The 19,515-nt window shown below is 39.8% G+C and overlaps 1 protein-coding gene across 1 annotated transcript; it reads left to right on the top strand.

The window, feature by feature from the left end:
- The first annotated feature begins 4,418 nt into the window (after positions 1–4,418).
- Positions 4,419–11,407, top strand: LOC142385412 (E3 ubiquitin-protein ligase TRIM21-like). The gene is made up of 2 exons (XM_075471948.1): positions 4,419–4,564; positions 7,927–11,407. Exon 2 carries the CDS (start codon positions 7,929–7,931, stop codon positions 9,537–9,539), a length of 1,611 nt encoding a protein of 536 aa, XP_075328063.1. The 5' UTR covers positions 4,419–4,564; positions 7,927–7,928; the 3' UTR covers positions 9,540–11,407.
- Positions 11,408–19,515: the final 8,108 nt, after the last annotated feature.

Here is a 19,515-nt window from a genome sequence, read left to right as displayed (position 1 = left end):
ATCTTGAAGTTGACATTTAGAGCTTTGAATGAAATCCACCGCATAAATTTGTCAAGAAATTTCACGCAAACCTTTGCGCCTCCTTAAGATGAATTGTAAAAAAAAAAAAAAAGACGGCGATCCCTTTCGCTCAGAAATTTGAGTTTTGTTCAGTAAATGTAAAATTCTAACGCTGAACTGTGGCTAATCTGCAGCCTGTTATATCTGCATTTGATAATTCGAGTGTGTTCACAATGAATATACAAACTTGAACCTATTACAAGAGTTGAGTGTGTGTGTGTGTGTGTGTGTGTGCGTGTGTGTGTGTGTGTGTGTGTGTGTGTGTGTGCAAATTGTGAAAATCTGGTGAAAACGTATTTCTCAATCAAACTGGAGTACATTTTTTAAAAAAAATTTCAATGCATGTATCTCTTTAATCTTTTCTATTAAAGTCTTTTTTTTTGTTAAATCTTGCATTGCAGTCCTGAAGTGAACAAAACAGATAAACATTTTGTGGCTATTACTTGGAAAAAAACATCAAATCTGAAAAGAAAAAAAGTTGAATTTTTTACTGTGAAAACCCCAGCGACCACTTACAGAATAGCCAGTTTTTATAGCTACTTCCTGCGCAAAACGTGACAATATTCAGCAAAAAGCATGGCGTAAATTATTTATCATAAGTCTGTGTTTTACGTGGCCGAACAACAAATTTAAAAACTGGTATACAGTTTGAAGTCTGCACTTTCAATACAAATTTAAACGGAGACTCAGCGAGACTGCGTCTTACTGCTACCTCATCTTAAATCGGTCCTGTGATTTTAACGCTCCAGCAAGTCCGTCGACTCCAGAGAAATGAAGATACTCAACCAAAGAATTCAGAAATTTTTTTCCATTTCCATCTTCCATTGGCCTTTTTTTCTACTTGAGCTGAGAGACTCCAACATGTCCCCTAGAGGGCATGATAGACTAAGTAAGCAGGACACATTGACAGTCAGAAAGCCTCAGACTGAATTTTGGAAATCTCTCATCTTCAGCAAAAATGCCCCCATTTGACAGATACCCACCCCCACCCCCCACCCCCGGACAAGTCAGAGAATGTAATTACTATTATCACTCCTATCAAATGAAGCCTTAGACTACAAACAAGTTCTTTAAAAAAAAAGCCCACATCTTATGTCCATTATGTTGTCTACTGTAATTGATGTGCATTCCTTCTAAAATTAAATCATATTTCACTATTGTAATGACCCTATTACTTGTGTAGGGTTACTGTTAGTTTTAAAAAATAAAAAAGGACAATAGAAATAATATCTCTTATGTCAGAGTTTACATCACATAGTTTCACATTTGTTATCAGACATGGCAGCTGCCACTCTCCTCTCCGAAGGTCAGTGTCCGGGTGTCTTCACTGATCCAGTCACCATATCATGTGGACACAACTTTAGGAAGAAACGCATGCTTCAGGAGAAGTTCTGCATGACGTCTGCACATACCAAATTGAAGGCTCTAAAGTCCTGCCTGGTGTGTCTGATCTCCTACTGTGAGACTCTCCCGGAACGTCACCAGAAAATTACAGCTGGGACAAAACACGAACAGTGGAGAATCTGAAGGGAGAAGCAGGAGAGACCTCTGGATGTGGTGATGTTCTGCAAGATTGAGCAGATATGTGTTTGTGAGTCCCATCTGGATCATAAGGGACAAAAAAAATTGTTCCTCTGAGTATGAAAGGAAGAAGACTGAGCTGGAAGAGACAGACTGAAGATCCAGCAAATAAAAACAGTGCATGGAGCTCAGCAAGGAGGACACGGACAAAGTGGGATCAGCCAGTGTTGAGGCAAGTCCAGCACAGCTCCTTAAAATGATTGAAGAGAGCTAGAAAGCAAGAGGTAAACAGGCAGAGAGCTTTATCAGAGAAGTGGTGGAATTAATGAAAAAGAGCTCTGAGGTGGAGCACTTCAAAACTTCTCATCCCGAGCCCTCCTGTACCCACAGAAGGCTGAACCGAGGTCATCAGTTCATGCTACTAAACTGAAGAGGGTCCAGCAGTATGCAGTGGAAGGGACTTTTGATCATGAAACAGCACACCCAGCTCTCATTCTGACTGATGACTGGAAATGTCAGATTTGGAGATACATACCAGAACCTTCCAGAAAGTTCAAGTAGACTTTATTACTCTGCTGTTCTAGGAGAGCAGGTTTTTTTTTTACTCTGAAGAGAAGAGTCCCAATGTCACCTAAAAATGGCTTCATGGCTTTAAGTTTGACAGTTTGAAATAAGTATGAGTTAGCTGTCTCAGTGAATATCTCACTGACGGCAAATCCTCAGAATGAAGGAGTGTTCCCGTGTTATGGGGTCTGTCCATATTTACTCATTTACTAGCAGCAACCTCAACGGGAGAGTCCACCCAGATTTTGACCCCTGTGGATCCAAACTGGATTTAAATGTTTGTTAAATTAACGGTTTGTCACACCGCGGTGAGGTCAAGTGTGTTTTTTGTCTCGTCTCCATGTCATGTCTCGTCATTTCCTGTTTTATTTTGAAAGATTAGCTCTCCTCTCGTTTTAGGTCACTTGCTCTTCCTCTCGTGTCCCAGTCTGATTGTCGCATGAATGATTCCACCTGTTCCCTGTTAACCCTGTGTGTGTAAGAGTCTGCGTCTCCCCTTGTCTTGTGCCAGTGTGTCGTCTTTGTTGGTCCTAACGTGCTTCACTCTTGCCTTTGCTAAGCCATTGTCCAAGTTCCAAGTCATCGTTTTGATCGAGTCCTCGCTAAGAGAGTTTTGTTCTGGATAACTTTTATAGTATAGCCTTGATTAAGCCTAGTTTAAGTTTTATAGCTTTCTTGCCTTTTCCTCCAAGTGGAGTGACTTTTTGTTTTGATAATATTTCATACTGTAGTGCCACGTATTTTTCAGGTGAGGTTTTCTGTTTTCCTCCTCAGCAGGAGTGACTTTAAGTTAAAGGGATAGTTCGCCTCTTTTGACATGAAGCTGTATGACATCCCATATTAGCAATATCATTTATGAACATTGACTTACCCCCCGCTGCGTCCTGTGAGCCGAGTTCCAGCCTCGTTTTGGCGTTGACGAAGGTAGTCCGGCTAGTTTGCTAGGGTCCCGAAAATAAAGCGTCTTGCTTCTCAAAACAATATGCGTTCAAAAGAGTAATACATTTGCATCACAAAAAAGTTATCCAGAAAAAGTCAGACCTCACAATCGCTTGGCGTTGTTTCTCTCTACCTTCGTATCACTACGGGCTGTGTAAACTGTGCAGACCGAAGTGCAGACTGAGCAGTCCCCTGCTTCCGAGCAGTAAACACCGTAACAGGTGCGGGTATCGGCAGGTAGCTGAGCATTGATATGAAGGAGGCAAAAATAGCGCCAAGCGATTGTGAGGTCTGACTTTTTCTGGACGGACGATTTTGTGATGCCAATGTATTACTCTTTTGAACGCATATTGTTTTGAGAAGCAAAACGCTTTATTTTCAGGACCCTAGCCAACTAGCCGGGCTACCTTCGTCAATGTCATAGGGGCTTCAATGTACATCAGGAAGTTGGTAAACAAATGTCATAACCTACTTTCACAACTTTCTGATGCTGCATTATTAGGTCCTGGTCCTTTCATAGCAACGCTTCATGCCCATACATATCATTAAATTGCATGGTTAAACAGCAGTCTTACCTGTGACAATCAAAACTCTGTTGTATTTGTGAGTCTTGTAACTTATTCAGACTGAAAGTGATAAACTTGGAACGCAGAAAAGACTTTTATCTACTTTGTCTACAAACCTCATTTTCTCATTTCTTAGCTTGGACCTTGGGGAGGCCTGGGAGCCCGAAGGTTCTACGTAGTAATTTAGCTGTTCCTAGAACGTCATTCTTCTGGACTGAGATCTCTGGTGTTGTTCCTGGGATCTGTTGTAGCCACTGTGTTGTCAGTGTATGAAACATCGTCATGCTGCCTTAAGAAATTAGCTCATGGCACCGCATAATTATACCCTCACAAAGAGTCATGATACACCAATACAAACATGTTAGACTCTTTTTTTTTAGTTCACTTTTGAATTTCCTTTGGGCTCGAGGATCCTCTGGTCATTTTTTTTTTATAACAATGACAGTTTACTTGATGTCAGAGTGGTCTCAACAAGCACATGCAGATAAATGCCACTCACACAATCTGAAAGAAATATTTGCACGCTTACTCTTCACATCCTCATGGACATTGTTCTCTTTGTTCATGTTGTTTCTCAGAGCTGCAGCACACTTCATGAACACCCCGAGTAAAAACAACAGGTACTACTCCGAGATTAAGTCTCCCACCTTTAGTTCAAATAGAATTTGATTCACCACCTCCAAATCTGAGGGATGGAAAATGTTGTTGTCAGCTCACTTCCTGGAGTAGGTGGGGCAACAGTGGAGAGAGAGGAGGAGAGAGAGGAGTGTTTCACAATCGCTTTCTTCGCTGTACAGTAAATGAAAGTAAAACAGACTCGGTTACAGCAGGCCTGCAGTTAAGATCTTTTTCTGACAAACAACAGAAGAATTTGGGCTTTTTCTACGGTACAGCACAGTCTCAGCATACAGCCAGTGAGTAATATGTGCTTTTATACATGGCTTTGGTTGTCCTCGGCTATTTTTTGGTAGAAAAGGTCTTTCTTGTTGTTTGTAATCATGCCATAAATGTACATACATAATTCAGAAATGTAGGCTCGACTCGTTGCAAACAACCTGCGAGTGTAGAGCAACGTTTTAGTGATGAATTGTTTGAAATCCTTATTTGAACAGCAGATTTCTGGCTTTTCTTTTCTTTTCTTTTGTTTGTTTTCTGTCTTTTTGATCAGTTCATGGATTAATAAAAGTTAAGAATGGATGGGAGAATGGATTTCACGTGAATCAGAAACAAAATACTAGATATATTTTTCTGCAGCCCTGCAATAACAGTTTGGACCAAAACACTTGAGAGCCTCTGCAATTGCAGTTCGTCTTATTTTGAAGCAATATTCTCTGATAGAGTTGGTTAAAGGAACTTAAGCTGATTATGGATTATCACTGGCACACCACATACTGGGGTTCATCTTATTTAGCTCAAGATAAGTGCATCATTTCAGTGCACAAATCTCTTTGTTGAACCTGTCATTCTGGTTCAGGGCTCTTATAGCTGATTCAAATCTAGCTTGTTGACTTTGGCCTCTGGTTATTGCCACGGGGCTCATTTGGCATGCTTGCCAAGATTTATGAATAAGATGCCCTCTTGTTTTTGTTTTAGTACCTTAGATTACCACAACACAGATAATATTCTGGGTTTAACCAAACAAAAACTGCTAAATTGATTAGCCCTGTTTAAAATGTAGCCGGTTAGCGATAACATCCTTTGCCATCCTTGGCTATCAATTAAATCTGCCCCTGATTAGTATTAAGTAGTCTCTTTGGCTAAATTAACATCTTAACATCAGGCAATATAGTGATAATAAATGCTTTGCTACAATTTTATCACAGTGCCATGTTCTAGTGAGATACTCAGATCAAAATCCTGACTCTAGCAGGTTGGAAGTCAGTGCTCGTTGTATCCGTATGTGTGTAAGATAAGATAAACTTTATTGATCCAACAGTGGGGAAAGAGCACCGTTACAGTATAAGGGAAGTTTAGATTTTAAATTATATATGCAATATAATTGTAAAAAAAAATTTTTTTTTAAATATATACAAAGATGACATTTCAACATGAAATTTCAACAGATTATCGCACAAGTTACAGTAGCAGCGTCAGCAGCAAATGGGTATGCATGGTTAGGGTGCAGCATTATAAAGCATGGGCGTCAATTGGGTATGGCAGCTGCCACACCATGAAAATGTAAATGTTCGTTTTTCTTTTTTTCTTCTTAAAAAAAAAATCATGTATGGAATTACTCTGTGTCAATTTGTATTGATTATTCTATTATTTAATTCATATAAATTAACTACTAATGAAATTCTGAACAACACAATCAATTTATCTTAGCATCTTCTTTCCCAACACTTGTATCCCCTTTTGAAATGTGGTATCTCCCAGCCAAGGCGCATTTGACTGAATTGATCAAGACGTTATGTTAGCGGGGTGTGAGTGAGACTGCATTTGCACACAGATAAGCTACATAGCAGACTTTTGCAGTGATTATTTGCTGGGCATGTATATTTATTGATTGATACTGTAGTCATGTGACTATAGTGAGCTTGCCATACCTTAGCTTTGGCTGAATTGATGCCACTATACAGTCTGATTGACGATGGATTAAAGGACCTGAGGAAATTTCTCCTTCTTACACTTGGGGTGTAGCAGTCAGTTGCTGAAGGCACTACTTCAGGCCCTCACTGTCTGATGCAGAGGGTGGAAGGTGTTGTTCATGATGGCGGATCAGTTTGGCCAGAGCCCTCCTCTCCCCCACCACCTTTGATAGAGTCAGGGGGACAGCCACAGACTGAGCTTGCTCTTTTTATCAGTCTGTTGAGTCTGTTCTAATCCCGCTCAGAGCACTCCCCCTCCCCAGCTAAACCACTGCTTAGGAAACCACAGATGCAACCAAAGCGTCGTAGAAGGTCCTTAGCAGTTGCCTGCACGCACCAAAAAGATGCAAGCCTTCTCAGCGGGTATAAACGACACTGACCCTTCTTGTGAAGAGGGTGTTATCTGTCCAGTCCAATTAGTTAATTAGGTGAACACCCAGGTACTTGTATTTCCTCACTCTCTCGATGTCAAGTCCCCGGATGTTCAGCGGTAGAGTGTGTTTCCTGTGGAAGTCGACCACCATCTCTTTGTCTTGCTGGCGTTCATTTGCAGGTGGTTTTGCTCACACCAGTTGACAAAGTCCATGATGACCTTCCTGTACTCACAGTATAGTGTAGTCGAGTCCAGCACATTAGTGGGTTCAAACTCTATTAGATCAATGATCTGCTAACATTATCATGAGTGGTATGAATTGCCACTATACTGTAGGAGAAACAGGCGTTAATGAGTTTAAAAAATATTTTTAATAGTTCTTTTCATGACGTACTGTACTTGTGTAAACATTTTTGCAAAGACCTCTTTGGCAAATGCCTCGTCCAAAGACAAGGAAAAAATTCCTGGACCACACATTTTTTGGCTTTCTTTGTAGAAGAGTTCTTCTTCTAATTTGATCAATCAAGGATCATTTGATTTGTCTGACATTTGACACATTTGAAATATTTAAAGGGATAGTTCGCCTCTTTTGACATGAAGCTGTATGACATCCCATATTAGCAATATAGTTTAAGAACATTTTCTTACCCCCCGCTGCGTCCTGTGAGCCGAGTTCCAGCCTCGTTTTGGCGTTGTCGAAGGTAGTCTAGTTAGTTGGCTAGGGTCCCGAAAATAAAGCGTCTTGCTTCTCAAAACAATATGCGTTCAAAAGAGTAATACATCTGCATCACAAAATCCTCCCTCCAGAAAAAGTCAGACCTCACAATCGCTTGGCGCTATTTTTGCCTCCCTTTATATCAATGCGTTCAGCCACCTAGCGATAGCCGCACCTGTTACGGTGTTTACTGCTCGGTCTGCTCTTCGGTCTGCACAGTTTACACAGCACACAGTGATACAAAGGTAGAGAAAATAGCGCCAAGCGATTGTGAGGTCTGACTTTTTCTGGAGGGAGGATTTTGTGATGCAAATGTATTACTCTTTTGAACGCATATTGTTTTGAGAAGCAAGACGCTTTATTTTCGGGACCCTAGCCAACTAGCCGAACTACCTTCGTCAACGCCAAAACGAGGCTGGAACTCGTCTCACAGGACGCAGCGGAGGGTAAGTCAATGTTCTTAAACTATATTGCTAATATGGGATGTCATACAGCTTCATGTCAAAAGAGGCGAACTATCCCTTTAAGTTACAATTTCTGTAATAAATAATAAAAGTATTAATAATACCTTTTATTTAAAAGTTTTACTTTTGTTCTCAGGCATGGCAGCTGCCAGTGCTCTCCTCTCTGAAGATCAGCTTCAGTGCTCCATCTGTCTGGATGTCTTCACCGATCCGGTCACTATACCGTGTGGACACAACTTCTGCAAGAAATGCATCACACTGCACTGGGATAGAGATGTCAAGTACCAGTGTCCCCTGTGTAAAGAGCTTTTTAGCGCCAGACCCGAACTCCGAGTCAACACTTTTATTTCGGAAATTGCTGCTCATTTCAGAGAGTCAATTCAAAAGAAAGCCAGCGGCACCCCGAAGGAACCAGCAGCCGAAGCAGGTGAAGTTCTGTGTGACGTCTGTACAGAAACCAAACTGGAGGCTCTGAAGTCCTGCCTGGTGTGTCAGACCTCCTACTGTGAGACTCACCTGGAGCCTCATCAGAGAATCCCTGGCCTGAAAAAACACAAGCTTATACATCCTGTGAAGGACCTGGAGGACAGAATTTGTAAAAAGCATGAAAGACTTCTGGAGATATTCTGTAAGTCTGACAGCGTGTGCGTGTGTCAGTTTTGCACTGAGACAGATCACAAGGCACATGATGTTGTTCCTCTGAAGGAAGAGTATGAAGGAAAGAAGACTGAGCTCGAGATGATGGAGGCTCATGTTCAGCTGATGATCCAGGAGAGACGAGAGAAGATCGAGCAGATCAGAAAGTCAGCAAAGCTCAACAAGGAGGATTCAGACACAAAGAAAGAAAGCAGCCGCCAGCTCTTCACCGCTCTGATCCAGTCTGTTGAAAAAAGTCTGGCTGAGCTCATTGGCTTGATAGAAGAAAATCAGAAAACTAATGAGAAAGAGGCTGAGGATTTCATTAAGGAGCTAGAAAAAGAGATCTCTGAGCTAATGAAGAAAACCTCTGAGATGCAGCACCTCTTACACAAGAAAGACCACTTCCAGTTCCTCCGAAGCTTCTCGTCTCTGAAGCCTGCTCCACCCTCCAAAGATTGGTCTGAAGTCAGAGTTCACTCAACACTCGAAGGGACTTTGAGGAGAGCCGTGACTCAGCTGGGGGAGACGCTTAAGAAAGAGATGACGAAACTGTTAGATGACATTGTGCTGAGGAGTGTCCAGCAGTATGCAGTGGATGTGACTCTTGATCCCGAAACAGCAAACGTCCAACTCATCCTGTCTGATGATGGGAAACAGGTGACACATGGAGGTGTACCGAATCTTCCAGACAGTCCAAACAAGTTTTCCTGTTATGCCGTTGTAGGAAAGCAGGGTTTCTCTTCAGGAAGAATTTACTATGAGGTTCAGGTTAAAGAGAAGACTGACTGGAATTTAGGAGTGGTTAAAGAGTCTATCAACAGAAAAAGTTCATTCAACGATGGTTTCTGGGCTCTAGGCTTGAAATCTGAAAATAAGTACTACGTTGGTAACTATAAGATTTCTATTTTCCTGAAAACAAAGCCAGAGAAGGTGGGAGTGTTTGTAGATTATGAGGAGGGTCTAGTCTCTTTTTATGATGTGGATACTGCTGCCCTTATTTATTCATTCGCTGATTGTAACTTCAATGAGAGACTGTATCCAATATTCAACCCCTGTAATAATAATGGTGGTAAAAACTCTGCCCCTCTGATTATCTGTCCAGTGAATTAAATACTGGAATCATTTCAGGGGGCGTTGGGTTTGTCTGGAAGCCTTACTTATCATTACATCATAAAAATCCATCCGCTCATCCATTTTCTATACCCGCTTAATCCAATTTAGGTTTACAGGGGGGCGGGATACACCCTGGATGGGTTGCCAGTCCATCACAGGGCTAAACAACAGAGACAAACAACAATGCATGCTCATACTCACTCCTATGGTCAGTTAAGATTCACCAGTCAGCTTAACATGTTTTTGGATCTCCTTAAGGAGAGAACCCATGTATGTACGGCATCATAGAGATACAAACATAAAAAATGATGGATGGATTCAGCACACGAAAATATCCCTTTGTCAATTACCTAGTACCACACTGGAACAATTCCAGATGACGAATGTAAACTAAGTGAATTTTAACTGATTTTGTGCTTTTATCACAGTTTTTCCAAATTTCCAAACACCGAACTGCACGCTCAATTTGAATATTCTCTCACTTTATTGATTGAATAACACATTTGCTATACAGTATATTTGTTTGATTATTCAAAAAAGGAGTGATGCCTTGTCTCATGTAAAATGTATATATCTAAATCTATATAACTTTTGCCTTTACACTCTTCCACTGAAAGGGACTTTCTCTGGCCTAATGTAGATATGAATTGACAGCTTCAACACTGGAAAAAAATGCCCCTCCAAAAATAAGTAAGAAAAACAACAAATACGAGACATTTTTGCTTGAAATGAGCAAAAGAAATCTGCCGATGGAACTAGTGAAAATCGGCTTGTCAAGATTTCAAGAAATAAGATGTTATATTTGGGACTTTTGAGATAAAAGTGATCTTGAAATTAGCTTAAAAACCTCTTCAAATGCCAAAAAAGAGCTAGTTTCATATGATATGTGACTCAAAACAATTTGTTTTCAAGATTTTTTCATTTAACAAGATATTCCAGATTGTCTTCAAACAAGTCCCTATATCTGGCTGAAATAGTACTTGTTAGGCAGTTGTGTCTTATATTAAGTGTAATGAGATATTTTGACTAGAAATGAGATAAATATACTTGGTAAGACTTAGATTTTTTTCCAGTGTATGTAGTTAGGTGGCCCACTGACTTTCTAGTTAGAGTTCTATTGATGTATATTATAAATATATTACAGGGATGTGTCCATAATGTAAACATTGTGTAGCCTCTATTTGAGAGAATCTGGGTGGACTGATAAATTGAAAATTAAAGTCTGAAATCTATAACTAAATTAGCAGTCCCGACCCTTTCTTTGATGAATTGGTTTGACATTGTGTAAATTGTGTAGGCATTGATTGTTGTACTTATATACGCTGCATGTATATTGTTGCATCACTGGTTGATGTTACACATATTAGAACATTATTTTGAAAGTCACTGGGAAAGGCAACAACTTGGGACATCACAGGGTTTTTATGTTTTTGTAAATTGGGATTTTGAACCAAACGGAAAGAATAACTTTGTTTCTACAAATAAAATAGAGAATGAGAGGGGATGTCCTCCTTTTTCTTTCAGCGCCAAAAACAGGTCACATTATTTATACTTCCTGGATAATATCTCAGCGACTACTAGATGCATCATCTTGAAGTTGACATTTAGAGCTTTGAATGAAATCCACCGCATAAATTTGTCAAGAAATTTCACGCAAACCTTTGCGCCTCCTTAAGATGAATTGTAAAAAAAAAAAAGACGGCGATCCCTTTCGCTCAGAAATTTGAGTTTTGTTCAGTAAATGTAAAATTCTAACGCTGAACTGTGGCTAATCTGCAGCCTGTTATATCTGCATTTGATAATTCGAGTGTGTTCACAATGAATATACAAACTTGAACCTATTACAAGAGTTGAGTGTGTGTGTGTGTGTGTGTGTGTGCGTGTGTGTGTGTGTGTGTGTGTGTGTGTGTGTGTGTGTGTGTGTGTGTGTGTGTGTGTGTGTGCAAATTGTGAAAATCTGGTTAAAACGTATTTCCCAATCAAACTGGAGTACATTTTTTAAAAAAAATTTCAATGCATGTATCTCTTTAATCTTTTCTATTAAAGTCTTTTTTTTTGTTAAATCTTGCATTGCAGTCCTGAAGTGAACAAAACAGATAAACATTTTGTGGCTATTACTTGGAAAAAAACATCAAATCTGAAAAGAAAAAAAGTTGAATTTTTTACTGTGAAAACCCCAGCGACCACTTACAGAATAGCCAGTTTTTATAGCTACTTCCTGCGCAAAACGTGACAATATTCAGCAAAAAGCATGGCGTAAATTATTTATCATAAGTCTGTGTTTTACGTGGCCGAACAACAAATTTAAAAACTGGTATACAGTTTGAAGTCTGCACTTTCAATACAAATTTAAACGGAGACTCAGCGAGACTGCGTCTTACTGCTACCTCATCTTAAATCGGTCCTGTGATTTTAACGCTCCAGCAAGTCCGTCGACTCCAGAGAAATGAAGATACTCAACCAAAGAATTCAGAAATTTTTTTCCATTTCCATCTTCCATTGGCCTTTTTTTCTACTTGAGCTGAGAGACTCCAACATGTCCCCTAGAGGGCATGATAGACTAAGTAAGCAGGACACATTGACAGTCAGAAAGCCTCAGACTGAATTTTGGAAATCTCTCATCTTCAGCAAAAATGCCCCCATTTGACAGATACCCACCCCCACCCCCCACCCCCGGACAAGTCAGAGAATGTAATTACTATTATCACTCCTATCAAATGAAGCCTTAGACTACAAACAAGTTCTTTAAAAAAAGCCCACATCTTATGTCCATTATGTTGTCTACTGTAATTGATGTGCATTCCTTCTAAAATTAAATCATATTTCACTATTGTAATGACCCTATTACTTGTGTAGGGTTACTGTTAGTTTTAAAAAATAAAAAAGGACAATAGAAATAATATCTCTTATGTCAGAGTTTACATCTCATAGTTTCACATTTGTTATCAGACATGGCAGCTGCCACTCTCCTCTCCGAAGGTCAGTGTCCGGGTGTCTTCACTGATCCAGTCACCATATCATGTGGACACAACTTTAGGAAGAAACGCATGCTTCAGGAGAAGTTCTGCATGACGTCTGCACATACCAAATTGAAGGCTCTAAAGTCCTGCCTGGTGTGTCTGATCTCCTACTGTGAGACTCTCCCGGAACGTCACCAGAAAATTACAGCTGGGACAAAACACGAACAGTGGAGAATCTGAAGGGAGAAGCAGGAGAGACCTCTGGATGTGGTGATGTTCTGCTAGATTGAGTAGATATGTGTTTGTGAGTCCCATCTGGATCATAAGGGACAAAAAAAATTGTTCCTCTGAGTATGAAAGGAAGAAGACTGAGCTGGAAGAGACAGACTGAAGATCCAGCAAATAAAAACAGTGCATGGAGCTCAGCAAGGAGGACACGGACAAAGTGGCATCAGATAGTGTTGAGGCAAGTCCAGCACAGCTCATTAAGACGATTGAAGAGAGCTAGAAAGCAAGAGGTTAACAGGGAAAGAGCTTTATCAGAGAAGTGGTGGAGGTAATGAAAAAGAGCTCTGAGGTGGAGCACTTCAAAACTTCTCATCCCGAGCCCTCCTGTACCCACAGAAGGCTGAACCGAGGTCATCAGTTCATGCTACTAAACTGAAGAGGGTCCAGCAGTATGCAGTGGATGGGACTTTTGATCATGAAACAGCACACCCAGCTCTCATTCTGACTGATGACTGGAAATGTCAGATTTGGAGATACATACCAGAACCTTCCAGAAAGTTCAAGTAGAGTTTATTTCTCTGCTGTTCTAGGAGAGCAGGGTTTTTTTTTTACTCTGAAGAGAAGAGTCCCAATGTCACCTAAAAATGGCTTCATGGCTTTAAGTTTGGCAGTTTGAAATAAGTATGAGTTAGCTGTCTCAGTGAATATCTCACTGACGGCAAAGCCTCAGAATGAAGGAGTGTTCCCGTGTTATGTGGAGGGTCTTGTCCCTTTTTATCATGCGAGTGCCACAGCACCATATTTACTCATTTACTAGCTGCAACCTCAACGGGAGAATCTACCCATATTTTGACCCCTGTGGATCCAAACTGGATTTAAATGTTTGTTAAATTAACGGTTTGTCACACCGCGGTGAGGTCAAGCGGGGTTTTTTGTCTCGTCTCCATGTCATGTCTCGTCATTTCCTGTTTTATTTTGAAAGATTAACTCTCCTCTCGTTTCAGGTCACTTGCCCTTCCTCTCGTGTCCCAGTCTGATTGTCGCATGAATGATTCCACCTGTTCCCTGTTAACCCTGTGTGTGTAAGAGTCTGCGTCTCCCCTTGTCTTGTGCCAGTGTGCAGTGTTGCCAATTTAGCGACTTTGTCGCTAGATTTAGCGACTTTTGGCCATCTCTGGCGACAAAAAAATTAATCTAGCGACTTAGCGACTTTCGGGCTCAATCTGGCTGAATCTAGCGACAATTTAACTTGTTTTGTGAGTGACAAATCAGTTGCCCCGCGACACAATACAAGCCGAGACAGAAGCACTGCAGGACGGCGGCAACCCGGCATACCGTCATTTCCTGTCAAAACAGCAGTTTCAAGCTAGCTACAACGAGGGTAGGTTAACTTCCTGTTTTCAAAACAAAAGCACCTTTTTTATCGTAATGGCTTTCCCTATGATAAAAGGCAACGGGTCTTTTATTTTTGTCAAAATAACCGGAAGTGCGTTGCTCACTGCGGCTAGCTTTAGTAGCGCCGAATTCGTCGGAACAAAATTGTAAATAGCCGGTATTTTGGCAGGTTTTTAACTTGTTGGGGATCTAAACGACTACTTTCTTGCCTGAAAAGTTTCAAATGTTGCTAAAGTTTACAGAGTTTAAAGCTGAAATCAGCTTCAGGGCCGGCTGATTTCGGCTCGGGTAGGAGCGAAAATATATAATATGGGCGTGGTTACGTCACTTATGACGTCATGACGCAATCTAGCGACTTTTTAGCGACTTTTCAGAGAGCCAATAGCGACTTCTTGTGATTTTTTTTTGGCAACACTGCCAGTGTGTCGTCTTTGTTGGTCCTAACGTGCTTCACTCTCGCCTTAGCTAAGCCATTGTCCAAGTTCCAAGTAATCGTTTTGATCGAGTCCTCGCTAAGAGAGTTTTTTTGTTCTGGATAACTTTTATAATGTAGCCTTGATTAAGCCTAGTTTAAAGTGATGGTTCGCCTCTTTTCACATGAAGCTGTATGACATCCCATATTAGCAATATCATTTATGAACATTGACTTACTCCCCGCTGCGTCCTGTGAGCCGAGTTCCAGCCTCGTTTTGGCGTTGATGAAGGTAGTCCGGCTAGTTGGCTAGGGTCCCGAAAATAAAGCGTCTTGCTTCTCAAAACAATATGCGTTCAAAAGAGTAATACATTTGCATCACAAAATCGTCCCTCCAGAAAAAGTCAGACCTCACAATCGCTTGGCGCTATTTAGCCTCCTAGCGATAGCCGCACCTGTTACGGTGTTTACTGCAGGGGACTGCTCGGTCTGCACAGTTTACACAGCCCGTAGTGATACAATATAATATAAACACTTTTTTTTTTACAACCCCAATGGATAAAAAAAAAGAATACTTTAATTGTGTAAAATATGAATAAAAACAGAACGCAATGGTTTGTAAATCTCACAACTCAGCATTTTATGAGCATATTAGCTCATCTTGAATTTGATGGTGAAAACATAAAAAAAGGGCAACAAAAAGCTTGGAAAGTAAGTGGTACAATAAAAAACAGCTGGAAGAACACATTGCAACTAATTAGGCAGCATGCCAGTAACATGACTGGATACAAAAAGAGCCCCGAAATAAATTTGGCCAGAGGAATCTACTAAGAACTGCATCAACAAATTGTGGAGAAATTTCAGATTAATGTTCTTTTTAAGGCTTCCAATATTCCATCTTTCAGTGTTTACAATTTTCTTAAAAGATTCTGGTTACATCTTTGAAGTGCCTTGAGATGACGTTTGTTGTGATTTGATGTGATATATATATATAACTGAATTGAACTGACTGGACTTGAAATCTTGCACTTAAGAGTTAACAGTTAAAAATCATCCCCGACCCTCTTCTACTCCCTTATTTATTTTTTTGTCAAGTGCTGACTACCTGCATCTTTACATTGAGAATATTAATATCATTACTTTGTCTCAGGAGTGGAAATGTCTTCAGCCGCACAAAGGGGGCTGTATTGTGGTTGAGATATCAAAAATACAGCAACTATTATAGCTATCTATTTTCTTCTTAAAGGCTTTATTGTGAGAAATTGCAACGTATTGTGGTGTGGACCAACACAGGTATAATCACAATCTGTCACAAGATCATGTTGCCGTCTGTGGCCATTAAAGCCAACAATGATGGGAGGGCTCAAATCTAAGACAGACAGCATTAAAAGTCTAAAAGCCACATGGAGGTTCCACAGTGACTTTCCAATTTGAGAAAGCGAGTAGGGAATCTGTCGCTTACTTTGAGAGGAGGGCCACTGGCAAGCTTAGAAGGGTGAGTCGGTAAGATAAGTGTTCCAGAGAAGGTTTCCAGGAGCAGCAGCCCAGCTCGACATAGACAGGTAGGTAACTGGTCATTTTCCACCCTTCACCCAAAAAAAGAATTACTTATGTGCTGGCTGATGAGATTCAGGTGGTCTGAGGGTGAAGAGAAGAAGTTACAGATTCCACCCAAAGGGTGAGGAAACGTCTGCCAAACCCAACCTGGACTGACACTTGCATAATCATGTAGATTTTGATTCAGTTACACAATTTGAATCTATCATTGATAGATATATATATAATCTAGTAGTTTATTTATTTTAATATTTGTACACTCTGTAATATTTGTGCTATTTTCGCTTTTTCGTTTGTTGTCCTGTATTAGAGAAGGAAAAAAAAAGAGTATTGATTCCGCAACTGTGATGAATTTCTACTAGGGCTGGGCGAGTTAACTGTTATTATCGCGTTAACTGGTTAATTATTTATCTCGCATTAACGCAGGTTTTATTATTGTAAAAGTCTGTTGCTCACAGGATTTTAATTTGTAAAAGTCTGTTGCTGTCTGCTGCAGAACCGGAAAAGAAAGTAATTGGCGGATTCACACAGTTACAGCAAACACCACGAAGCATGGAGTAATAAAATAAAAATAAACTAGCAGGTAACATCGCCGTTACAGGTGCTCCTCGGTCTCTGTGAGAAGCTCACGGAGCTAACTGGCGCTACTTCCTGTTTTGCTTGTTTCAACATAAAAGCACGTATTTCAAAATAAAATGTAAAAAAAAAACTCCTGCATTTACAGCCAAGTTGAATTACCACTGTAGTAGTTCCAGTCTGATATATCACTTAAAGACAAAACACACAACTGATAGCAGCAAGTCATTCAAGGAAACAGACAGTGGAGCGAGGCTTCTACATAAAAACTACAGAAAGATGCTGATGTTAAAAGTGTGTTTGCACAACAAATGTTATGGCACTTTCATTCATATGGCAGCACATTTAAAATAAAACTAAATGCTAAAAGCTATTCATTTTTGGATTTTGCGTACAAATGCGATTAATCGTGATTAATCAGGGAAATCATGCGATTAATTGGATTAAAAATTTTAATCATTGCCCAGCCCTAATTTGTACCAGTCAGATCTATAAGAATAAAAGGAAAATGATCAAAAAGCAAAAGGACCAAGGGGTCTACATTAGCAACCTTCCCATCATTATTGGAGATAATTGTTGACTTTCCCTTTCTCTTTATGAAAAGAAAATACCTTTCATACTGAGACATACTGAGTCTGTGGTCAGCCCCCCTTCTGACAGAACAGCAGCTGATGTCCCTACATCTAACCCCTTATAAATTATGCCTAATTCTCTGTATGCTTGCAAAACACTTGCATGTGTATGGAGTGACAAATTACACATGCTCCTGGCTGATGATGCGTTTTAGTTTTTGATATGGACTGTCCAACTATGTTCATAGTTGACGCTGGTTTGAACAGCCATCAAAGGTCAGAGTTCAAGTTCAGGCAGTTGTTAGTTCTTTCACGACTGTTTTGCAGGATCCCACAGACAGAAGCCAAGGGGTTAAAAGGGATCAAGGGGTTACAAGATAAGAGTCTGGAGAGCTGTAGTGGGTGTCGATACAAAAAGTTGAGAAAGCCGAAAACTTTTTACTTTTACGCCACTAACTGACAATGAAGGAATTGGAGTTCACTGAACTGATGGTAATAGAACAGGATTTATGGGTTACACGTCAGCATAGAGGCGCAGCAGAAAATCATCCAGGTCTTGTGTTAATAACTGGTGTGAGAAACGGGCTGTGGCCTGTGAGGAGACTATGTGTGGAGCTGCACGTATGCTGCTCAAAGCTGGCAGCCAAGGAGGGAAGAGCAGGGGCTTAGTGTGTGTGTGTGTGTGTGTGTGTGTGTGTGTGTGTGTGTGTGTGTGTGCGTGTGTGTTGGGGGGGGGTGGATTGTGTCCGTGTGAGTGGGTGGGGGTGTGGGTGTAAGGGTGCAACTGTGTGTAGGTGATACAAAAGTTGCATGTTTGAGGTTATAGATAACTGTGCATTTCAGATTATGAACTTTGTGCATCTGTGTGTGGGTGGGTGTGCGTGTGTGAGAGGAGTCACGTCCAGCTTTGCAGTGAGGAGACTGCGGATTGTGTGACATCACCACCCGCCTGACAGCTTTTCCGCAGATCAGCTTCTTTTGGTTCGCCAAAATGCTACCTCTGTTTCACATTCATAGAACTAACTAATGCATGCTTCAAGGATGAGGATGGGAAGAATCTTTCTTTAACATTAATCTAGAAATCCCATGGAGAAAAAAAATCGAACCCGTATATACATACACTGAAAAAAACAACTCTTAAGATTTACTTAAAAAACCCTTTGTAAGTATTTGCACTCAAATGATTTAAGTAATATTCAATGCTAAAAAATTAAATAAATAAAAATAAAAAGAATTTAAAAAAATAGATACAATAAAAATAATTAAATAAAAATAATAAAATAATGATACAATTTAAAAAAAATTAAATAAAAAAAATTAAAAAGGAATATTCAATGCTGCAATATCAAGTAACACTCACTTGCCAGTATGAAGTAAATTTTACTTACCATAAAACATAACAGTTTTGAAGATATTAAATAACATTTACGTAATTACATCCAAGTTTTAAGTTTTATTTATTTAAACAAATTAAGTAAATTCTACTTGTTTTTCATAGGCAGGAACATCATTTTACTCAAAATTTTAAGTAAATTTTATAAATCTGTAGTATTTGCTGTTATGAAGTAACTTAGTTGATTTTAACGATACACTTTCAGAGTAAAGTTTAAGTAGTATTTCTAGGTTTATGTGCATACAACTATTAAACATTTAAATTGTATGAGGAAACCTAAGTAAAACTTACTCTTCCCCCATAATTCATGTATTACGTTAATAAAATGTTTAATTTTACTTAAGAAGCTCTAGTTCTTACTGAATCTTAAAAATACAAGGTAGAAATTATGACCTTGTGTTAACCTAATAGAGTTTACTTCACCAAAAAGTCCCTTTTTTCAGTGTATATATATCTATATATAGATATATATAGAGAGAGTCATTCTACTAAGTAGTTTCTTCATATCATAATATAATTTCACAGACCAGTGGAACTCCATGTTGTGGAGCTCAGCAAACCACATCATTAAGCCACATTGTTGCACTGGTTGACACGTTCATTCTTTACAATACAACAAAAGCACTTTAGATAATGTTGTCTCAATATTGCATAGAAAGTCTTGCAAAGAAATATTCTCAGTAGAGCACCAAATGTGAACTAATCCGACACTGAAAGCAGTCCCCAACAAATGGACTATTTTACTTCTGTTTTGGTCAGATTTATTAAAAACTCCAGCCCCCTACAGTGGTGGTTCAGCACAAATAAAGAAGCCTGGTTCTATCAGGCTCTGCCCTCCTACTCCAGCCTTTCCTCGATTTTCCTGCTCTCCAGTTTTTCT

This window comes from Odontesthes bonariensis, chromosome 8, assembly GCF_027942865.1.
Source record: "Odontesthes bonariensis isolate fOdoBon6 chromosome 8, fOdoBon6.hap1, whole genome shotgun sequence".
NCBI lineage: Eukaryota > Metazoa > Chordata > Actinopteri > Atheriniformes > Atherinopsidae > Odontesthes > Odontesthes bonariensis.
Note: the sequence above shows the minus strand (reverse complement) of the source record. Positions and strands in the feature narration are given on the sequence as shown.